Here is a 25010-nt window from a genome sequence, read left to right as displayed (position 1 = left end):
ATTACAAGACCGTTGATGGGAATCCTACACCAGGGGTGACTCACGTTACTGGTTCTTCACATCTTGTGGTCTGGTTTGTTAGTGTTATGATTGCGTTCGTACCTTTATACTATTGATAAGGCGTTGACGAGCAGAGAATTACGATTGAATCCTCTTTTGGACCCCTAAGTTTGTAGTAGTTTGTTTGATTCCTACGGGGGATAATACTTAGGCCCGGTCGGTAAACATCCCTCTAGCCCTGTATTAGATTGTCTTTTTTCTACATTATAGATAGACAATTAACCATACATGTGTAAATCAGCCTAAATGAAAGGTTACATAAAACAGTGAGGATTACAAGTTGTAGAATCACATTTCATCCATACTAGTAAGCAATATATTTTAAGAGTGTTTGTTCTGGAGAAGCACAAGCGTATTGTTGGACAGGCCTCGTGAAGGGGCCGTGTCCTCCCCGCATCACAAGACTCGGACGCCGACTCTCCCGGTGTCCCCAGAAGAACCACCCCGGCAACCCACAGAAGCAACCCGCAACCCGTCCCCAACGGGACGCCTGCTCCCGAACACCACGACATCGGCCAGCCCGGGCCTCCACCAGCAGCATTGCCCCGGCCCAGCCACCATCTTGGACACTGCACTACGAGGCCGCGTGGCCTCAGCTCGACACCCAACCCTGGGCCTGGCCAGGCCCGACATCGAGGCACCACCATCCACCCAGGAGGTGAGCGGAACACTTGGCAGGTCAATGGGAGAGAGGAGTGTCGATGGCTCTCCCCCGCCAGGTACCGATCGCCCTCAGCCTCCCCGGGCGCTGGCTCCACCCCCCGCTGGGTGTCTGGACTCCGTCATCCCAGACCTCCCGACCTCCAAGCGCGAGGGTCCGGACATCAAAGGAGGCCAGACCTATAACTGGGGCAGCTGCAGAGCAGGAAGGCAGTTGTATCCTGGAGTCGAGAGACACCTTGAAGAACTCATCCTTGACGGACTGCTGGCGCTGCCGCAGCCCTGCCTTGTGAATCATCGTCCTGCCTGCTGGCGCTGCCGCGGCTTTCTACAACCTACATCTCCGTTGGGACCTGCTGGCGCTGCCGCGGCCCTCTGCAACCTCCATCTCCGTTGGGACCTACTGGCGCTGCCGCGGCCCTCTGCAACCTACATCCTCGTCGGGACCTGCTGGCGCTGCCGCGGCCCTCTGCAACCTACATCCTCGTCGGGACCTGCTGGCGCTGCCGCGGCCCGTCCTTGTGTGAACCATCGCCTTTGCCGGCTGGCGCTGCCGTGGCCCTTTTCAAGTGAGACTTATCATCCGAGCCTGCTGGCGCTGCCGCGGCCCGACCTTCCAGAACTCCGAGCTCGAGGATTGTGAGCTATTCATCGTACCACCTCAGTACCAGACCGGTACCAAGACTTTCCCGCTACCCCCTTTCCCTTCCAGAGACTAGAATTGAGAGGACCCTCGTGTCCCGATCTCACTGTATCGTTGATAACCTTGCTGCCAGAACCACAAATAAAGAGTGTTGACCTTATCCTTGTGTGGTGTCCATCTGTGGGGGGAAGTTACTTGTCTGTACGATCGCTGGAGACGGCCCTCCCGGAGGCCTCTCCTCTTGTCCTCGGCCGACCCTCCAGGTCCCCGTCTAACACGTATGATTTAAAAGGTTCCAATGTGGTTGGTTTTACTTAAAACTATATATTCTATCCAAACTAAACATTTTAGCAACATTAGGATAATGAAAGTCTGAGGGAAAACGTAACCCTGGGTTCTAACCTTTAAAACACATTTTTTTAATACAGACCCTTTTGGTGTAGTTCATAAGTAATTGTGCTATATTAGGATTGTAATTTAGGATTGTAATTTATGAAGTGTGACAAAATCGGTTACCCACTGACCTACCCACATAAAATGCACTTTAGTGATCTACATGTATACGTTCTTTTCCACAGGAATATTAACATTCTGTTGTGCTTCAGGAGGGAGAAAACCGCTACTATGCAAAATGTCTATCTTGTTCCAGCAACAACATTATTCTAAACATATGCTGTGATTTCTTTAAGAGCTTTAGGAGACCAGAAACAGCGAGCTGTTAGGCAGGCTCAGTCAGGGCTGTAAAATAAATTATATTTTCAAGTTCAGTGCTATAATAATTACAGCTCGGCCCGCAGCGGCACCAGCCTGTGATGTGAGCAGCCAATAGCAAAGCTTCTAAAGGCGAAGTCAGGCTCTACATTTAAATGTTATTTACAAGTTGTACAAGTAAAACAGACCTGATTGAGTCACGGCCATGACGAGTCTCCGGCCATCTCTCTGAAATGAAGAGTGTGCGATTGCAAAAGCTCTGACTTCGGTCTGGGCGCTGCCTGCAGCATAATGAGTCTGGCACCATTAACGGGCGGCACAGGCAGCAATGTGAGCAGTGGACGCCTTACGCACGCATGCCTGCCTCACGAGTGATTACTTCCTGTATCCAAACTCTCCAATCAAATCAAATGTATATTGTTGCAGCGACGTGAAACCATGACAAGTGCGCTATAAATGCAATTACATTTCAGCCGCAGATTAGTGTGACCCACGTTATTTTACGGACCGAAAATCGGCCCCAGCCACAAAGCCGGCCCCCACCCCCTCCAGCCTACCGGGGGATTGCCCGGTGCCCGCAATTATCAGTCCGGCCCTGCCTGTAAGTGCGTAGTATATGGTAAGGCATGTAGGTTTAGAGACCCAGTAGATTTAATGCACTTAAGTATGCCCTACTGTGGTACCTGCTATCACTTTAAAAGCTAGCCCTGCCTTACAGTATACTTTTAAAATGGAATGATATGCAAAATCGACTTTGCAATTAAAGGTACTTATAAAGTCTCAAACGACCTTGTTTTCACATACAAGTCACACCTAAGGTCTCCCCTAGCTCCCTCCAGAGGTAGGGTGCATTTTAACTATAAGCAGGGACATAATAAAATGTTTTGAGAGAAAATTGCCAATTTCGTTTTTCCCTGTTGTAGAATACTAGCTCCATATGCTAACATGGGATTTTTCTTTTTAGGTAAGTCTAATACTGATAGGGGTGAGCTAGAAATGCCATTTATGGACTTAAAATGATATGTATGATAAATCCAACAACTTGCCACTGTTCGATTTATAATAACCATTTCAGAAAATACATCATAGAACTTTCTTTCCAGCCTTCCACCTGCTTTCTTCTTATTGGCCAGGCATAGCCAAACTGTCTCAATGAGGTGTCAAGTCGCCTGGTAGAGAGACCAAGTGTTTTCTGTAACTGCAGAAGGCAGTATCAGGGTGGGGTTGCCAAACTGACCTTCAAAGCGGGAATGACGCTTTGGTCAGCACAGGCTCACCAGGACATCCTGCACCCCCAGCCACATAGGAGCCCCTGTAATTAGATTAGTGAAGGGGCTGGAAGGGGAGTGTTAGAGAATCTTAGCCATGCCAATGGGTTGACTTGGCCCCATCTAATTCTTCATGAGACTTCTTCCATTTTGGAAGAATAGTGCTTTCTGGGAGAAGAGTATGCCACACTTTGGAGGAAGTGGTTATACACCTTGTTGTCAGGGGTGTCCTGAACCCCTGCCTCAAACACCCCCTTCCATCCCCCGCTTGACGCCCAGAAACTAAAAAAAATATGGGAGAGTGTCGTACAACTAAGATTTACTGCCTGAAACTACAAGGAGATGGACTCCCTTGCTGAAAATCTGATCTGCACCCCAAAGGTCTGCACTCTGAAGGACTGCACCTTTCGGACTATTCTATTATAGGATTTATAGAGCTCATGGTGACTTGGCGGCATCCCTGCGCTAAGCACAGAGGCTAGAGATCGAGGAAAATCGGTCATCTAGAAATCAAAGCGAAGCGAAGTCCGATTTTCATGGACTACAGCCCTAAGGACTTTGCCTTGGTTCAAGAAGGATTAAGTAGTGGACTTCCTGCAAGCTACAGGTTAACAGTGCCCACCTGCATTATCTCCACAAAGTCGTCCTCATCCTGGAGTCTGTCTAGTGGACTTTTAAGTATTTTGGAATTGTAGTCCCAACATCCCTTCGACTATCTCAGAGATACTAGACCCCTGGATTGGTGTTGTGGACACTTTGAACCCTGAAGAACTTCTGGTAGAAGATCCAGAGGTTTGGGAACTTTTTGGTAAAAAGCTCCGTAAGCGGACTCACTCAATGTCGAGAATCAAGCCGGTGACCTAGCACTGCGACCTGGTCTGGATTTCAAGTTCATACCGCTAAAAGCTCCGGAGCTCCAGACTTCTAGGATTCCACAGACCCCTTGCAGAAAACTAAGCTGACGATGTTGATGCAAATATGGCTTTAAGAGGAGCCTTGCTCAACGTCTAGAGGAAAAAAGCTCCAGAAAAACAACAAAATGCCTATTTCCATATACCCATACACCCATCACACAGACAGTATCTCAGGTTCACTATTCAAGATCAACATTATCAGTTCAAAGTCCTCCCTTTCCCTTATCTGGACGACTGGCTTATTCAAGCAAAGACGGCCCAGCAGTGTGCCAGCCACATGACCCAAAGCATTCATCTTCTTCAGTCTAGGATTCTCACTGAATTATCCGAAGTCACATCTTCAGCCCGCCCACGTGCGACAGTACCTGGGCGTGACAATAAACACTCTGGCAGCCGAATTCAGCGAGACTAAACAGCATGCAATTGCTGATACAAAAATTCAGACCACAACACTCGCTTCCAGCACAAGTGTTCATGCAGTTGATAGGCATGATGGCCTCCTGCATTTTCATAGTCCCGCACGCGAGACTACACATGCGTTCGCTTCAGGAGTGCTTAGCATGTCAGTGGAATCAGGCTCAAGGACAGTTAAAAGACCTAGTGTTGGTGAGCGGTCGGGCATTCAACTCTCTGCATTGGTGGAACCCACGAAACCTTTGCAAGGGCCGACCGTTCCAAGAGCCTTTGCCACAAATTGTACTGACGGAGGACGCGTCTCTCCTGGGATGGGGAGCTCATGTATTCCACTACACAGTGCAGTGACTATGGACAGCACAGCAAAAGAAGATGCAAATCAACCTTCTGGAACTGATGGCAATCTTCATGGCGATGAAAGCTTTCAAGGTACACTTGTGCAAAAAGGTCGTGTTGATCCGGAAGGACAAGATGACTGCCATGTACTACATACAGATGCAGGGAGGAACACACTCTCCACAGTTGTCTCATCTGGCTCAGAGCATGTGGAAGTGGGCCATTCAAAGGAACATCTTCCTCATGGCGGAACACCTCCCGGGCAAGGACAACCAGATGGCGGATCTGCTCAGCAGACACAGCCACCAGATGCACGAGTGGGAGATACATCCATCAGTGCTCCAACCGTACTTCCAGCAGTGGGGTCATCCACAGATAGACCTGTTCGCCACAAGGGAAAATACAAAATGCCAAAGCTTCGCAAGCATGTTCCCACAGTCACAGGGCAATGCGATATGGATGAACTGGTCAGGCAAATTTGCGTACACTTTTCCCCCAGCACCTTTGATACCGCTGGTGGCACGCAAACTACTACAACACTCTATGACACTCATCCTGGTTGCTCCAATGTGGGCACGCCAACCATGGTACACCACGTTTCTAGAACTATCCGTGGTACCGCATCAAAGGCTAGGCCTCACACCCAGGCTTTTGACGCAGAGCCATGGTGACATTCAGCATCCAGATCCGCAACCGCTCAACCTGGCGATCTGGCTCCTGAAGTCCTAGAATTTGGCTACCTCAACTTGCCGCCAGAATGTATGAATATCATCAAGGAGGCAAGACTGCCCACAACCAGAGCATGCTATGCGGCTAAATGGAAAAGGTTTGTCATATATTGTACCAACAATGACATTAACCCACTGGATGCATCTATTCAAAACATCTGTTATTTGTTGCATTTATACAGATTTAATCTAGCATACAGTTCCATTCGTATACATGTATCCGCCATAGCAGCCTATCTTCAGAACAGGCAGCACCTCTCATTATTCAGAGTGCCTGCCATTAAAGCTTTTCTGGAAGGATTTAAGAGTGATTCCTCCCAGACACCCACCGTCACCAGTCTGGAACCTGAATGTGGTCCTCACCAGATTGATGGGACCACCTTTTGAACCTCTACACTCTTGTGAGATTCAATTTCTGACCTGGAAAGTTGTTTTCCTAGTAGCCATTACCTCACTGAGGAGAGTTAGTGAACTCCAGGCACTAACCATTCAAGAGCCATTCGTCCAGGTCCACGCAAATAGGGTTGTATTACGCACTAACCCTACATTTATGCCTAAGGTGATTTCACAGTTCCACATGAACCAGACCATAGAACTGCCAGTTTTCTTTCCTAATCCAGAAAATGTCGCGGAGAGATCCCTACACACGTTATTTGTCAAAAGGGCTCTAATGTACTATATAGACAGAACAAACTATTTCAGAAAAACAAAACAGCTTTTTGTTGTCTTTTCTCCGCCGCTAACAGGAGGGACTGCTATGTAATCTATGCACAGATATGAATTCAGCAGCCCACCTGCCTCGAACGGAATATGCTACTTACCAGTATGCATCTGTTCTTGGCATGTAGGGCTGCTGACATTCATATAGCCTACCCTCCTCCCCGGCGCCTGTAGCAGCTGTAGCATTCAGAATTACTATCTAGCATGGACATCACTCACTGTATTACACCAGCTCTGCCACAATGGCGAAAAACAATCTGAGGATGGAGAGGATGCCCATGCGCACTGTAGTCCAGGGGAGGAGCCACCTATCTCGTGATACTTCGAAGACTCTTCCAGGACAACAATGTGCAATCATCCGGACCCAACACTAGGCGGCGATCTATGCACAGATATGAATGTCAGCAGCCCTACATGCCAAGAACAGATGCATACTGGTAAGTAGCATATTCGTTCCTAACCAATAACATATACATGTTCAAAGCTCTTCAATAGAAAAAAAATGTATTTTAATTTTTTAAGAAACTCCTTTGCAGCCCAATTAAAAAATAACTTGACCAATTTTATTCAGTTTTTAAATCTTTTTAAAAAATCAGTTACATTTTAAGAAAAATAGTGACCAGGAATATTGTTGTAGTAAATGGGCTGGGTATTCATACAAGACTGTGGAGGCAAGTACTTTTTTCATGGTAGGCCCTTGGATTACTACAATTGCAGTTAGGTCCTGTCAAGGATCCATTTTCCATCCCACTGTACTGATGATCACATACGTTCGATTGCAGACTACACACCAGCATGCTATTACATCATTTGCTCTCAGCATTCGAAGCCTCAGGTAAGACCTAATTGGGAAGGGAGGCAGAGAGTACTACATACCTCTCTTGCATGCAAAGAACAGCCGTTCTCTTGCATATAAATTACAGATGAATTTTTTCAAAACCATTCTATCTCCAACATGTGCAGGTTACACAGTCACTCTGCATGCATATTGAAGAGTATGACAGATTGTTGCTATCACCCAGAGACAGCAAATGGCAGTAGCCAACTCTGTGGAGGTTCAAGACCTGAGGGTCCCAAAACCTTATGTCAAAGAAGCAAGACTGTTCAGTTGTGCAACGGCCCAAGATGTGAAAGTCTTGCAACCTCCTCAGATATGAGGTCCTACCACTACGTCTGCACACTCAAAATAACACTATACAACATCTGTGCCGACGCTCATTCATACGATAGTCGAGGCATATAACCCACCAGCTTCCTTTGACAAAGTGATTCTCCAACATCCCTAAGTCTACATATTCAAGGCACAAACAACAAAAACTAAAAATGTAACTATAAATCACCTGAACTCGAAACTCTATGCCAGACTCCAACACAAAACCTATTCTCACAACCACACTTGTACACAATGTTCCCAGACATCCAACTTGCAATACTACAGCACAACAAACTCTCACTCCTTCACAATCTTGCACAAGCAACCCACCATCCCCACATAATCACTGCACCACAATCTCACACAAAAGTACATCCCAGGACTCTGCACTCCTTCCATATCCCCCCTGCCCGTCACCCCCCCTTCAGAACACGCATGCTGAATCTACTGAAAACCCAAAATTCAAGTAGTGGTTAGCTACCAGCACGACTCAAACAATACCTTCACCAATGCACCTTGCCTCCGGTGTCTCTCTCATGTCGAATCTTCCCATTTATACACAGTGTCAGCTGGTCCCTGAGCACACCGTTAATGGGAATTGTGGCTACAGGCCTCAACTTGCAGTGTAGTCTTCATGAGACCGGATACTACTTGTCCCTAATTTTGTACGTCAAGGGGTTCTATTTACCCCATGCGTCATCACCAACAGGTTGCTACTTGTCCCCAATTTTACACACCATACAGTACTACATTTCCACAATTTTGCAACATAGGCAACTGAGGTACTGCTCTTTCTCCAGTTGAATACCAAACCACATGTATCTTGTAAGCACATGATTGTGACCATCCTACACAACTTGAAACATGGTACTTCTGTTCCTAGACTTTGCACATAAGATTCCACAACCCAACATTGGCAACTAAATACCTATTCAAGAATCTTACACCCAGACTCTGCTTCACATTTTGTGCTTGGTGCTCTCTGCTTCTCTCGTACGGGATTCCATGTATAGTCATAACCGTTACATAGTCCTGCTCATCTGCGTGGAACCCGGAGCACTTTATTGAATATATGTTCTTAAGTGCTGGAGTTCGCCTTTCTTCAGGAAGGCCTTAAAGTCACTTTTAAGTCATAATGCAGCCTAGGTGTAGGCTACAGTGGTCAGAGTTCTTCACCTTGCCATGGCAAAAGAAGACTGTAATTACATATGCTCGCAGTACATTAACTTTTTGTAAAGGCACAGAAAAAAGAACCTTCGCAAACCCTTTTGCTATGAGGAAACCGAGATGAAGTAGTGCGGGGCAATGTAGCCCATAAGCTGCCATTATAAGTGAAGAAAAAACAGGCTGTGCCTTTTTAAGAGCAGAGACAACCAACATCTCATCCTGCTCAACCAGTGTTTTTTCTGGCTCCTTCTGACGGGAACCTTGGAGCATTGAACTCTACCTTTTTTAGTTTTTTCTTTTTACCGTTTAGATCTTCAAAGTTCACAATTTTTCTGCACCCGTCTTGTGTCTTTCTCTGTGGAGCTAAGTATTTTTCTGATAGAAAACAGATTTTTATCCTATTTAAAATGCAATCTCTTTTCAACCAGGCACTTTGCACCCATGAGCCTTACAGTCTTCACTCTTTCAAAGTAGAGCTGCGCAGGCATCATAAGTTCCTCCCTAAAGTGGTCTCTGATTTCCTCGTAAATGAGACTATCGCTTTTCCCACGTTCTTTCCAAACCCTTCGTCTCCAGCGGGGAGACTCCTCCACTCGCTGAATGTGAAAAGGGTATTAAAATTCTATTTAGGCAAGGCCATTCGTAGCTCACAACAGCTGTTTATCAATTATGGCCCAGTCAGCACAGGTTTAGCTACTTCTAAACAGTCAATCTTTCGGTGGGTTGTCTCTTGCATTCTCTGCTGGTATCAACTAGTTAACAAATCTTTCTGGCAGGCCCAAAACACACTCTACCAGAGGCTTGGCAGCTACTGCTGCATTGGCGAGTATTCCCTTTGCGTTTTTTTGCAAGACAGCTACTTGGGGACCAGTTTGTATGTTCACTAGACACTACTGCCTGGACATAGGTGCTAGGGCAGATGCGCAAGTAGGCCGGCATCCCGCAGACCTTTTTACCCATCAGCTTTCATTCTTGATGTGGTCTGTTTATTCCACCACATCAGAGGTGATGTGCTTGCTATTCTATTCAACGCTTATGACTTTACGAGAGAAGGTGTAGTTTTTTTTATCTGCAATTCGAGTTCTCTCGTAGGGGTATTTCCATGATAGTCAGTCATAAGCAGTCTTTCATCCTCCCCGGTGCAGTGGACAGATAATTTCATGCTCTTATTGGTTTATAATAGCCTTCTAAAAGAACTGAGGTAACTGCAGCTGGCTGAGCATGCTGGCATATCGGTGGTCTCTCTGCTCTTAAAGGCAGTCAGGTTTTTCTTCACTTATAATGGCAGCCTTTGGGCTATATTGCCCTGCACTACTTTGTCTGTTTTCTCATTACAAAAGGGCTTGCGAAGGTTTTTTTCCTGTGCCATTACTAAAAGTTCACTTACTGCGAGCATATGTAATTACTGTCTCTTCTTTTGCCATTCTAAGATGAAGAACTCTGACCACTGTAGCCTACCCCTAGGCTGCATTATGACTTTAAAGTGATTTTTCAAGGCCTTCCTGAAGAAAGGCGAACTTCATCACTTAAGAACTTATATTTGATAAAGTACTTTGGGGTTCACGCAGATGGGCGGGACTATTCAACGCTTATGACTATAATGGAAATACCCCTACGAGAGAACTGGAATTACAGGTAAGAAACTATAACCTCCTTTTCATTGCCACGTCCAAGCTGAAATTAATCTGTCCTGGGCTCTGCTGTCCAGACCTAGGTCCTGTGTTCTGATTAGAAGTACACGGTAATTAGGCATAATTACAATTGGTACTGACAGCCTACCTGTAAGCAGGGCTGAACTGGGAACTGAAAGCAGCCCTGGCAAACTTTTCCAGACCAGCCCCCGTCCGGCACGTAGCGAGCGAGTGCAGCAAGCGAGCTCGACCACTACTAGGGTTTTTTTGGGGGAAAATTTTGGGAAAAGACAGACCAAATGGTGAATTTTACAGCACATTTTTCGTTACATGTTCAATTGTATCAACTTTCAAAGCACAGTAAATAGTAGATGATGACCTTAAAGAGCACCAGGTCTAATAGTGATGAGGCACCCTGCCCCCTCTCCTTCAACCCCCAGGAGGGTCCGCTGAGAGGTCTGAACACTCATGAAAAATAAATTAAGACGTCTGCATAATACATTCATTGACACAAAATATTATATAGAAATGCTGGGAGCATGAACAAGCACTGACCGCGGCAATAGGTATGGCTATGTTTTACGTGGGGAAGAGATGAGAGGAGAGAGGGAGGGAAGGAAGGAAGGGGGAGAGAGGGAGACAGAGGAAGAGAAAAGGAAAAGAGGGAAAAAAGAGGAAGAGAATGAGAGCTAGCGGAAGGAGAGGACAGAGAAGGACCGGGAGGGGGATGGAAAGAGGGGGAGGGACGGAGAGGGAGGGAGAAAGAGAGGGAGTGAGAGGAACAGAGGGAGAGAGTGATAGTGGGATAGTGAGAGCGGAGGGCGAGAGAGGGGGCAGAGAGTGAGAGCTAGAGAGGGATAGGGAGAGATAGAGAGAAAGGGGGAGAGGGAGGGAGGGGGGAGAGGGGAGAGGAAGAAAGAGGAGGGAGTGAGTGAGTGAAAGAGAGGAAGCAAGAGAGATATTGGGATATACAGAGGAGGGAGAGAGTAGGAGCAAGAGAAGGATAGGTATAGAGAGAAAGATTGAGAGGGGGAGAGGGATAAATAAAGAGCGAGCGAGTGAGCGCGAGAGAGAGGATAGAGAAATAGAGAAAGGGAGAGGGATGGAGAAAGAGGGAGGGGAAAAAGAGGGAAAGGTAGGGGGAGAGGAGGCGCGAGAGAAAGACAGAGTGGGAGAGCGAGAGAAGGATAGAAAGAGGGATGGAGAGGGATACAGCGAGAGAGGAGGAGAGAGAGAGAGAGAGGGAGATAGAAAAGGAGAGAGAGAGAAAGGGGAGAGATGGAAATCTTTCTCTCTCCTTCCATCATTTCACTACAGAACATACCACTAACTTACTTATTTTACCCTCACTACACCAAAGCGCCATCGTTGTTCCACATAATACAATAATAGTTCACTACAGAATAAGGGAATAGTTGAACTAGATAAAATAGATATTATTGTATAACAAAACGGGTATCCAAGTACTGAATGACATGTCATTACGGTACAGCAGTATATGCCCATTAATGTAGTACAGAATGTCCCCTTGGCTGTACTTTTGAATGTAGCCATCTTTGTCCCAAATATGACCATCTCTGTGCGTCTGTACTACAAAATATGCAATGATTGTAGCACAGAAAATGCAATAAGTGTATTATAGTATGTCATTGCTACCCTACCGATTTGAGGCTATTGTACTACAGAGTGTCATAATTTCACTAAAGAATAAGGCTATTGCATTGTAGAATGGGCATGAATGTAATGACGTTTTGTACTATGGTATATGTTCAATCAATCATGACATTTGTATAGTGCGCTACTTACCCGGAAGGGTCTCAAGGCGCTCATTATTTTACACAGAATGGTCCCATGACTGTACTACAGAATTAATGCAATCACTCTCCTACAGGACTGAGGCCACAACTGTCCTAGAGACTGGCTATTATTGCCCTACAGAATAGGCATTAATGCAGGGCAAAACATACTGTTATCCTACTGTAGTAAATGTGCATTATTGGATCACAGAATGTTCCCATGGCTGTACTGGAGAAGGTGGCTATAGCTGTATAGAACATGAGTATCCACCAATACTATCAATCAAATACCCTTTATCTATACTATCATCCTACTCAAATGTCCTTAAAAAATCAAAGTCAGCAGCACCAGACAGATACACAAAAATATCCACACATGCAGAAAGGCAAACAAGAGGCAATCAGACATTTAATTACACATGGAAATTGTCAGACAAGTATTTAAACACTGACACAGAGGCCGACAGTCATTGTGCCACTTTAGCACACAATGAAGCTAGACACAAAGATCCAGATGGATGCAATCACAAAGAGACAGACTGTGTACACACTGTGACAGACAAACATACACGCCACAGCCAGAAAAACAGTGATACTTACATATTAATATATTTCTTGGGATATAGCTGTAAGTAAAATGTTAGCTACCCAAGAGAACTACTCTCTTCATGGCTATTAAGTAGTTTGGAAACTACTGCAATTGTCTTTGTTGTATAGCTCTTTTTATATTAATGACATAGTATAAAATGTATTGTTTTTACTTGGTGATGTAAACAATCATAAATTGATCTAGTAAATTACTTACTAATAATATGTATAAACAACACACACGCTGGCACAGTGGAATACAAGTCAAACACATGCTGTCAATCAGACGTACATACAACACAGAAACAAAGTGACACACAGCAAAGACACTGTCACATAATACAGACACAATGACCTAAAACACACACACAGGGACACTGCAGCATACAGCACATATACAGATCAAAACCACAATGACACATAGCACAGAAAACAGTCACACAACACACAGTACAGGCTTATAGTGATACAAAGCCCATAAGTCATGACTAGGGCTTCCGGTTTTATGGTATTTCTTTTTTTCACGTTTCCGTCTGTATTTATCCATATTTATTTTGAGTTTTGTGGAAAAATGAAGCTGAAATTAGTGTATTTCCACGTTTATTTAACCGATAAATATGTACTCATGCTTGAATGCCTGCCAGATTTCAGTGATATGAACACCAGCAGAAGATAAATCAATGCACTTATATTAAAATATGCACATTTCAGTATCAACCTTGTGCATAGATACTGGTGTTAAAGCCTCTAAACAAAAATTCCTTACTTTTTAACCCCCTCACCTATCAATTCACACAGCTATTGGCCTGGCAGTCATGGCAGACAGGATTTAAAATTACTCAAAGCAACCAAATTTCCATTTTTATCCAAATTTTAAAATAAATACAGACAAGATAATTAATGTTTTCTGTCTTTATTTATCTGTAAAAATCAGTAAAAACGGAAAACAGGGAGCCTTAGTCATGACACACGTAGCACGGACAGTGATAGACACCACACAGTACAGGGATGCAGCAGAGACAACATTACAGCAAAACACACTTCTGTGGCATGCACACACCTGTTACTGCCAAAGACACCACTGTCACAACATCTAACATACCTAGACGTAACATAGCCAGACACACACACAGGCTCGAATATCAGGCACAAGTTACCTTGAAACTGTAGAACTGGTACCAGAGAAGAACATCTCTCCACCGACCTAGTTTGCTACTCACCATGGAAGTTATCCACGTCACGAGAACACATGTCCTCAGTCTCGGCCTGTTCCTGCCTGTCAAAATGATTCCTGATTGGGAACATCTCTCCATGGCCTGGTCCTGTCTGTGGAAATGATTCATCCCGGTTCTGTGCTGCGCAGTGGAGTCAGATAGAGTGAGTCTCTTGAGACGAGACCAACCTCACCAGAGCCTCCAGTTTGTGAGCGAGGCTGGGGGGCCGCCCATGCCCCAAATGTTTGCTCCATTTTGGTTTTTTTGCACATACCATCTGTTTAGGCCTCAATCTGATGGTATGTGCAAAAAAATTAATTGGGCCTGTATTACTTTAATTGTCCGCCTGAGGCAACCCCCTAGAGGCCTAGCAATCACAGGCCGCGATTAAAGTAGGAGAACAAATGAAGCAGCCAGCCTGCATTACCTTAGTTCTCCTACTTTAATCGCAGCCCGGACGCCAGCACCATGCGCATGAAATCAACATTTTTAATAATGATGATGATTATTTGTCATATTCCCGGACGGTGACAATCATCATGGATTCATCATGATTACAATTTTTGATGTATTGCCTGCAGCCACAGCCCGCGACAGTCCTGTGAGCACGCAACTCGGGCCACCTCGCTCCGCACTGCCTCTGCCCTGCTCACAACACCAATCAAATCCACCACTGCACGTGATGCCCGCCCAGTGCCACCACTGCCCACCATGAATGATAATTAATTGCCGACGACTGGAGTGGATGGAAAAACTCTGCTCAGACAGGGGGGGCTAGAAATGATTTAATTATGGCCGCACGGTCAGGCCTGAGCACGGTGCCTCTGCCTCTCTGTCTCAGTCGTCTGGGATGCAGGCAGTCACGCGCACTTTTAATTGCGTGAGGCCCAATGCACATGCGGCTTGACAATTGGTCACCCATCAGCCCCACTCGAAGAGTGAACTGCAGAGTGGCGCGCAAACGCCTGGAGGAGGAGGCAATGCATCTGGGCGCAGGCACCTCCTCCTGATTATTAAATCCACATAGCAGCAGGCTGCCTGCATGGTCTGCACCGGGTGAATGCAGTTGTGCTTTTTTCCCTTCAGGCTGCACTTCGGAGCGGAGACACGGAGGGAGGAGTAGTAGTCTCAGTCTGTCAGACTCAGACAGTCCGACTACTGTGACTCTCTCTGAAGCATAAATACCAAGGTTTGAGATTGCTTATGTGTGACATTTTCATAGTTTAATGGTAGCTATGAATGATATTCAATGACCAATTTGCAGGCAATGTGTGACACTTAAAAATGACACTTTCTCGCGAGTAAAATAAAAGCAATGAAGTCCATGGAGACAGATAAATATCAGAAGTTACACCCATATGAACAGCGAGAAACTGTAAGAGCATCTTGAAACTGCTACATGGCACCTTAATGGTAGGGCACTCATCGCTCTTTCATGTTTTTCATGTATTTTATAGGCTCCTCGTACTAGGGTGTCAGAGCACTTTACATCATGCATACATTATAGATAACAAACTACTACAAACTTAGGGGTCCAAAAGAGGATTCAATCGTAATTCTCTGCTCGTCAACGCCTTATCAATAGTATAAAGGTACGAACGCAATCATAACACTAACAAACCAGACCACAAGATGTGAAGAACCAGTAACGTGAGTCACCCCTGGTGTAGGATTCCCATCAACGGTCTTGTAATGATCAATATTATCATTTGGAAGTCCTTATCGGGTATTGTGTCTCTAGATCATTGAGACCGGCATACCCCGATACCCAGATACGGGGTAGCAACCCACAATCACTTGGTACTGCCACATAGTGTTGATGTGATGGGAAGTGCAGTGTAACAAAACAAAAGGAAGTGGTGATATTAAAAAAGGATAGGGAACTCAACCCAGAAGACTTTAATAATTGTTGGCCCCTTCCTTAATAAAAACCAGAACAGTATAACATCGTAATCGCAGTCCCAACAAATAGCAGCTATTTGTTGGGACTGCGATTATGATAATATTGATCATTACAAGACCGTTGATGGGAATCCTACACCAGGGGTGACTCACGTTACTGGTTCTTCACATCTTGTGGTCTGGTTTGTTAGTGTTATGATTGCGTTCGTACCTTTATACTATTGATAAGGCGTTGACGAGCAGAGAATTACGATTGAATCCTCTTTTGGACCCCTAAGTTTGTAGTAGTTTGTTTGATTCCTACGGGGGATAATACTTAGGCCCGGTCGGTAAACATCCCTCTAGCCCTGTATTAGATTGTCTTTTTTCTACATTATAGATAGACAATTAACCATACATGTGTAAATCAGCCTAAATGAAAGGTTACATAAAACAGTGAGGATTACAAGTTGTAGAATCACATTTCATCCATACTAGTAAGCAATATATTTTAAGAGTGTTTGTTCTGGAGAAGCACAAGCGTATTGTTGGACAGGCCTCGTGAAGGGGCCGTGTCCTCCCCGCATCACAAGACTCGGACGCCGACTCTCCCGGTGTCCCCAGAAGAACCACCCCGGCAACCCACAGAAGCAACCCGCAACCCGTCCCCAACGGGACGCCTGCTCCCGAACACCACGACATCGGCCAGCCCGGGCCTCCACCAGCAGCATTGCCCCGGCCCAGCCACCATCTTGGACACTGCACCACGAGGCCGCGTGGCCTCAGCTCGACACCCAACCCTGGGCCTGGCCAGGCCCGACATCGAGGCACCACCATCCACCCAGGAGGTGAGCGGAACACTTGGCAGGTCAATGGGAGAGAGGAGTGTCGCTGGCTCTCCCCCGCCAGGTACCGATCGCCCTCAGCCTCCCCGGGCGCTGGCTCCACCCCCCGCTGGGTGTCTGGACTCCGTCATCCCAGACCTCCCGACCTCCAAGCGCGAGGGTCCGGACATCAAAGGAGGCCAGACCTATAACTGGGGCAGCTGCAGAGCAGGAAGGCAGTTGTATCCTGGAGTCGAGAGACACCTTGAAGAACTCATCCTTGACGGACTGCTGGCGCTGCCGCAGCCCTGCCTTGTGAATCATCGTCCTGCCTGCTGGCGCTGCCGCGGCTTTCTACAACCTACATCTCCGTTGGGACCTGCTGGCGCTGCCGCGGCCCTCTGCAACCTTCATCTCCGTTGGGACCTACTGGCGCTGCCGCGGCCCTCTGCAACCTACATCCTCGTCGGGACCTGCTGGCGCTGCCGCGGCCCTCTGCAACCTACATCCTCGTCGGGACCTGCTGGCGCTGCCGCGGCCCGTCCTTGTGTGAACCATCGCCTTTGCCGGCTGGCGCTGCCGTGGCCCTTTTCAAGTGAGACTTATCATCCGAGCCTGCTGGCGCTGCCGCGGCCCGACCTTCCAGAACTCCGAGCTCGAGGATTGTGAGCTATTCATCGTACCACCTCAGTACCAGACCGGTACCAAGACTTTCCCGCTACCCCCTTTCCCTTCCAGAGACTAGAATTGAGAGGACCCTCGTGTCCCGATCTCACTGTATCGTTGATAACCTTGCTGCCAGAACCACAAATAAAGAGTGTTGACCTTATCCTTGTGTGGTGTCCATCTGTGGGGGGAAGTTACTTGTCTGTACGATCGCTGGAGACGGCCCTCCCGGAGGCCTCTCCTCTTGTCCTCGGCCGACCCTCCAGGTCCCCGTCTAACACGTATGATTTAAAAGGTTCCAATGTGGTTGGTTTTACTTAAAACAATATATTTCTATCCAAACTAAACATTTTAGCAACATTAGGATAATGAAAGTCTGAGGGAAAACGTAACCCTGGGTTCTAACCTTTAAAACACATTTTTTTAATACAGACCCTTTTGGTGTAGTTCATAAGTAATTGTGCTATATTAGGATTGTAATTTAGGATTGTAATTTATGAAGTGTGACAAAATCGGTTACCCACTGACCTACCCACATAAAATGCACTTTAGTGATCTACATGTATACGTTCTTTTCCACAGGAATATTAACATTCTGTTGTGCTTCAGGAGGGAGAAAACCGCTACTATGCAAAATGTCTATCTTGTTCCAGCAACAACATTATTCTAAACATATGCTGTGATTTCTTTAAGAGCTTTAGGAGACCAGAAACAGCGAGCTGTTAGGCAGGCTCAGTCAGGGCTGTAAAATAAATTATATTTTCAAGTTCAGTGCTATAATAATTACAGCTCGGCCCGCAGCGGCACCAGCCTGTGATGTGAGCAGCCAATAGCAAAGCTTCTAAAGGCGAAGTCAGGCTCTACATTTAAATGTTATTTACAAGTTGTACAAGTAAAACAGACCTGATTGAGTCACGGCCATGACGAGTCTCCGGCCATCTCTCTGAAATGAAGAGTGTGCGATTGCAAAAGCTCTGACTTCGGTCTGGGCGCTGCCTGCAGCATAATGAGGCTGGCACCATTAACGGGCGGCACAGGCAGCAATGTGAGCAGTGGACGCCTTACGCACGCATGCCTGCCTCACGAGTGATTACTTCCTGTATCCAAACTCTCCAATCAAATCAAATGTATATTGTTGCAGCGACGTGAAACCATGACAAGTGCGCTATAAATGCAATTACATTTCAGCCGCAGATTAGTGTGACCCACGTTATTTTACGGACCGAAAATCGGCCCCAGCCACAAAGCCGGCCCCCACCCCCTCCAGCCTACCGGGGGATTGCCCGGTGCCCGCAATTATCAGTCCGGCCCTGCCTGTAAGTGCGTAGTATATGGTAAGGCATGTAGGTTTAGAGACCCAGTAGATTTAATGCACTTAAGTATGCCCTACTGTGGTACCTGCTATCACTTTAAAAGCTAGCCCTGCCTTACAGTATACTTTTAAAATGGAATGATATGCAAAATCGACTTTGCAATTAAAGGTACTTATAAAGTCTCAAACGACCTTGTTTTCACATACAAGTCACACCTAAGGTCTCCCCTAGCTCCCTCCAGAGGTAGGGTGCATTTTAACTATAAGCAGGGACATAATAAAATGTTTTGAGAGAAAATTGCCAATTTCGTTTTTCCCTGTTGTAGAATACTAGCTCCATATGCTAACATGGGATTTTTCTTTTTAGGTAAGTCTAATACTGATAGGGGTGAGCTAGAAATGCCATTTATGGACTTAAAATGATATGTATGATAAATCCAACAACTTGCCACTGTTCGATTTATAATAACCATTTCAGAAAATACATCATAGAACTTTCTTTCCAGCCTTCCACCTGCTTTCTTCTTATTGGCCAGGCATAGCCAAACTGTCTCAATGAGGTGTCAAGTCGCCTGGTAGAGAGACCAAGTGTTTTCTGTAACTGCAGAAGGCAGTATCAGGGTGGGGTTGCCAAACTGACCTTCAAAGCGGGAATGACGCTTTGGTCAGCACAGGCTCACCAGGACATCCTGCACCCCCAGCCACATAGGAGCCCCTGTAATTAGATTAGTGAAGGGGCTGGAAGGGGAGTGTTAGAGAATCTTAGCCATGCCAATGGGTTGACTTGGCCCCATCTAATTCTTCATGAGACTTCTTCCATTTTGGAAGAATAGTGCTTTCTGGGAGAAGAGTATGCCACACTTTGGAGGAAGTGGTTATACACCTTGTTGTCAGGGGTGTCCTGAACCCCTGCCTCAAACACCCCCTTCCATCCCCCGCTTGACGCCCAGAAACTAAAAAAAATATGGGAGAGTGTCGTACAACTAAGATTTACTGCCTGAAACTACAAGGAGATGGACTCCCTTGCTGAAAATCTGATCTGCACCCCAAAGGTCTGCACTCTGAAGGACTGCACCTTTCGGACTATTCTATTATAGGATTTATAGAGCTCATGGTGACTTGGCGGCATCCCTGCGCTAAGCACAGAGGCTAGAGATCGAGGAAAATCGGTCATCTAGAAATCAAAGCGAAGCGAAGTCCGATTTTCATGGACTACAGCCCTAAGGACTTTGCCTTGGTTCAAGAAGGATTAAGTAGTGGACTTCCTGCAAGCTACAGGTTAACAGTGCCCACCTGCATTATCTCCACAAAGTCGTCCTCATCCTGGAGTCTGTCTAGTGGACTTTTAAGTATTTTGGAATTGTAGTCCCAACATCCCTTCGACTATCTCAGAGATACTAGACCCCTGGATTGGTGTTGTGGACACTTTGAACCCTGAAGAACTTCTGGTAGAAGATCCAGAGGTTTGGGAACTTTTTGGTAAAAAGCTCCGTAAGCGGACTCACTCAATGTCGAGAATCAAGCCGGTGACCTAGCACTGCGACCTGGTCTGGATTTCAAGTTCATACCGCTAAAAGCTCCGGAGCTCCAGACTTCTAGGATTCCACAGACCCCTTGCAGAAAACTAAGCTGACGATGTTGATGCAAATATGGCTTTAAGAGGAGCCTTGCTCAACGTCTAGAGGAAAAAAGCTCCAGAAAAACAACAAAATGCGAAGGTAAAATTTTGACGGACTACCTCCCGCTTAGTGTATCCGGCCAACACTCCATTGCAACCGGCTTCAAACTTTGGGTTTGGTCCGGTCAAGCACGACCAGATGTCTCAATTTGGCAATATAGATTTTTACACACAAGAAAGTGTTTATTGGGTACAAATTCATATCTCCAGTTCCCTACGTTGGATTTTGGTGTCTATTTGTTCATAAAAATAAAACCTATTTTTATAAATTGGTATTGGATTTGTCTTATTTATTTAAAGTTTTGGTGATTTTAAATGTTTTACGCACATTTATTGTGTTTTTGGCCTTACTAGTGGTCCTACTTATCACTACTAATAAACCACTTTCCAACAAGCCAATATACCCAGATTTACCCTGGCCGGCATCCGCACTGCAGCAGATTGAAGTCTTGCTGGAGTTTGTTGCATGCAGCCTGTCCAGCCTTTAGTGGCTCCAAAGGCAATGGTGCAGAGGCTGTGTCTGCTAGTGCTCTTCCTCATATGCTGCAACCATCACCTCACATCGTCATATGGGACCGGTAGTAGTTAGAAGTTGTTTTTGACAACCCAGCTGGTGTAATTTTAGACCATTTGGTCCCTCCAGTTTCTTTAGTCTGGTTACGCTCCCCCTGCTTTGTGGCCAGTTATCAATAAAGTATCCTTGCCAAAGAAGTTCAGACCCTACTAGTCAAGTGTGCTATTGAGGTGGCTCCTGCGACGTACAGCGGCATAACGAGGTTACTCCTGATACTTCTTGGCCTTCAAGAAGGATGGGAGAATAGTGAAGGCTGATATTAGGTCTCTACTTCTGAATTACTTTTTCAGGGCCATCTAGTGCAAGGAAAAAGTAAGGGACTACTGCCTCCTCTTGACAACTTGAAGGGGCATAGCTGTTCTGACTGCACTAGAAGGATGGTTCGCATCTTTCTAAATGTCCATACAGTTTTGAGAAAAAAATTTAAATTTCTATGTTGTGTGATTTCAGGAGCCAAGCTGCTAAGTTCAGTGATGGATGGTTGCGATCTAGGTTCTGGCCTTCATACTTAGGAAGGAGAGCTGGACTGCACAACAGCCTCTGTGTGGTTGCACCAACACTAATGTGATTCTTTCGGAAATAACGAGTCTACCTTGCGTAGAATTTCTCGAGTTGTCCGTTTACTGGTCTCTGTTAGGCTGCCAAATCCCCTGCTGTCTTACAAATAAAAAAAGTTGCTATACTAGTAGAGTAGGTGGTTGACATTGCAAGAACTGAGTTACAGGTAGATATATTTTGTCCAATTTTTTTTCACGTTAATATAGTATTTCTGCAAGATGAAAAAAGCATGTATGAACATGTCTGGTTGATTGTTAGGGAAGAAGTCACATTGAAGGTTATCTACTGATTTAATATCTGTAAGGGGCTGCACATGTATACTTTTAGATGTTTTCTGAAGTTAGCAAGTGGGTCCTTTTCATGCCCTTGGGCTTTCTGCAGTTCTAGAGTAGTTTATTGTTTGTCTTGGTACTACACGGTTGATGCTAACTTGCCTAATGTTCTTATTTTTTCCTCCGGTTATTTCTCTAGCTCTTGGATCAGTGTTTAGCTCCTGACACTTCAGGTGATGGAACAGGTTGTGACAATATGACCTGCATCATTATACGCTTGGATCCCAGGCAGAAACCTCTCTCAGAAGGCAGTAAGCGAAAACTAGAAGAAGCAGAGTCCGCAGTAGAGGAGAACTGCAGTGAAACCAACAAGAAGCTAAAACAGGAATAGCAGTTGGTGGCAAAGTACAAGAAGCTTCTGCCACTGTGGGAGCAAACTCTTTGCCAGGATTAATACCAGACTGTATTTTTTTAAACTTGCAGAACTTGAGACTTTTAAAAGTATTGTACTTTTTTTAGCCTTAGTCAAAGGCCACTGTTTGTGTCCCTGAGATTGAGAAGGGGTGGGAAATGTGTAAGGAGGAGCAGGTTAATCGCACTGTTCATTTGCAGTCATTCCAAGAGCATCAAGTTCCCACTGGAGTCTGCGTCGTCTGAACATGAAGATTTGCAATTTTAATAATAAACCTCACTGAAATCTGAACCTTTCACAGAAGCCAAAAGGCGTGTGATGGTTGTGGCTGTTCCACTCCAAGGCTGACCTGGTCTGTATGTTTCGCGTGAAATCTGATGCCATTTGTTGTCTGGAGGTGCATGTTGCAGCATCTCTATGTGATTGTCACCATATTTGTGCCTGTGATCATTCCGTTTCCTGGGTTAGGGTGGAGTGGCAAATACATTTTCACCTGTTTCAGATTCATTTGATTTGTTGGCGCTTTATTCAAAGTGGTGGGATTTTTCGTTGTTTGTGACGAAGTCCAAATCTAGTGCTGTTGTGATTCACACAATGGCTGTATGTTGTGTATTCAATGAAACTGTTTATATTTTCACCTCCAACTAAAAACCCAGGAAAGGATTTATGAGTTTGTGATTTGTTTTGTAGTACTTGTTAGAGGGCAAGGTACGAGTCCTACAGTTAATAAACATTTTCCTTTGACTAGGACGCCACCCTGGATAGTATTTCAAACAAAACAGGTAAGAGACCACATGCATTATGTTTGAATCCCTGTATTGTGGCAGGATGGATCAATGTACGGCTGCATTCATTTGACAAATCGTCGTTTTTTTTTTTCTTTTCTTTTCGTACAAATAGTCATTCAGAGCCCTAACAGTTTGCGCTATAGTGATTATCGGTTTAAATGGTTAAAATATTCCTGATTAATCTACATTTGTTGTATCACCTGCAAATTGGTTCGTTTTTTATTCCTGAAATAACCTGCTCCCCTGTTGCTTTACAAGATGAATTATTTTTCATTGCTCCGGTCTTATATATTTTCTTTTTACCTTTTCCCCCCCTAAAAAGGGCCTCCTTTTCACAAAAGAATATAGTCCATAAAGGACACTCTGGGGCAGCCTTCATGTTGTTCATGTATGTTTTCACATAACCCTTAACTTTTATTTCTTTATTTAGTTGCCACCTTAATCTTCCTTAACTTTGCTGCCTTAAACATTTGCTTCTGTTTTCCGTGTCCCTTTAATTTGTAATATTCTTCGTTTCTATGAGCCCTATAATGGTAGCATGCCTTTTTATTTTAAATATTTTTTGAGTTATTAAATAATGCATAGGAAGCAAGTGAAAGTAATTATAAGCAAGTACGGCGGCTGATGTCTTGTACATAGATATAGGAAAACCTACAACTAAAGGTGGGATATTGCAAGGACATGATGCATAGTCCTGTTAGAGGCCCTAGGAAACCAGATAAAGCTAAACATTTGGTTGGTTCTATAAAGTGTGTTGGTTGATCCATGCCAAACGTGAGTGATGGGATTTTTTTATATGTATAATTATTCCTGTTGTACAGGATTTGATCAGGATGTTTTTTTATTTTTTCCCTACTTTAAATATCTGAGGAATACATAGGATACCACTTAATATGTAGCATGACTGAATCATCTTAAATATGTGAAATTGCAATCTCCTGCAAGCCCACAAAAGTTGTCTGCTTAAGGTGATCAATCATTTCATATTTTGTGAATCCTGTTTGTTGCAGTAGTGTTTGGTGTGTTGAATATAAAGGAAGCTACGTGTCCACTTTAGAAAAGTAAACTGCTAAGTTTAAATAACTCTGTTTTTGTGTTTTCCCGTTTGCTTTTCGGTTTGCATAATGTGTTTTTCAGAAATTAGAACTTCGACTAGGAGTGATTCCAGAGAAGTTGAACATATGAGGTAGTTCTTTATCATACGTCTGGTATTAATATTATTCTTTACTGCAGCAGGGTTGGTTGGTGGTGGGGGGGGGGGGGGTGCCAGAGGGGGGGGGGGGGTGTTCCTGTGGCCTGATGACCAGGACAAGGTTAAGTCTGCATGTTTATTTTGCCCTTTGGACTAGTAGGTTCAGCCAACTTTAGTAGAAACCCTTTGGCTGCCAGTTACAGTACCACTTTATGGTTGTGGGAAAGAGGATTGTTCGCCAAGTATGTGCCCAAATGTAGAAGATGTTAAAGTATATATAATTCATTATTTTGAAATGGGAAGGGAGAGCACTGTACGGAAATGCAGTGAGCTGTAAAAGTAAGCTCTGCTTGTATTGCTAACGGTGCTTCCAATGTGAAAGTGTGCAAGTTTGCAAAACTTAACAAGGTGGTCCTTAATTATAGGTAAATGCATGCAGAATAACCAAAGCAAGAATAGTGATTGCTTGCTTTCAAAGTAAAACGTGCTAAATGTTTTGCAGTGTGAATCTTTTTCGATTCACATGCTGTGCAATATTCTGCCATTTAATGGCTTAGTGTGGTACTGCCCTTATATTACTGCCCACCCCCACAAAGGTGTCAACCAGTAGTTTGATATAGCCTTCCCTGTGATGATATACGCACACCCCCAGCACCAAGTGCATGGTTGGTATCTTCAAATTCTTTACTGCCATTTGGTTAAAACCAGAAACTCCTCAAAGCGGACTGTGGACATCGAGGGAATGTCTGCATTCAAAGGTTTGTCAATAGGGGTTTATACATGCGAGTTGGGGAATGTGTCTATCTTTTTGAGGGATGTAAAATAATCCATTTAGACAGTTCCCAAAATG

The 25010-nt window shown here is 45.0% G+C and overlaps 1 protein-coding gene across 1 annotated transcript in view; it reads left to right on the top strand.

The window, feature by feature from the left end:
* PPM1G (protein phosphatase, Mg2+/Mn2+ dependent 1G) overlaps window positions 1-22843 on the top strand; it is a 177391-nt gene extending 154548 nt beyond the window's left edge. Inside the window, exon 10 of the mRNA XM_086928168.1 lies at window positions 21968-22843. Coding sequence (XP_086784294.1) covers window positions 21968-22159 — 192 coding nt within the window. The 3' untranslated portion in view covers window positions 22160-22843. The remainder of the gene's footprint in view (window positions 1-21967) is intronic.
* Window positions 22844-25010: the final 2167 nt, after the last annotated feature.

Source organism: Lissotriton vulgaris, chromosome 6 (assembly GCF_964263255.1).
Source record: "Lissotriton vulgaris chromosome 6, aLisVul1.2, whole genome shotgun sequence".
NCBI classification, from domain to species: Eukaryota; Metazoa; Chordata; class Amphibia; order Caudata; family Salamandridae; genus Lissotriton; species Lissotriton vulgaris.
This window is presented reverse-complemented; position numbering and strand designations above follow the sequence as displayed.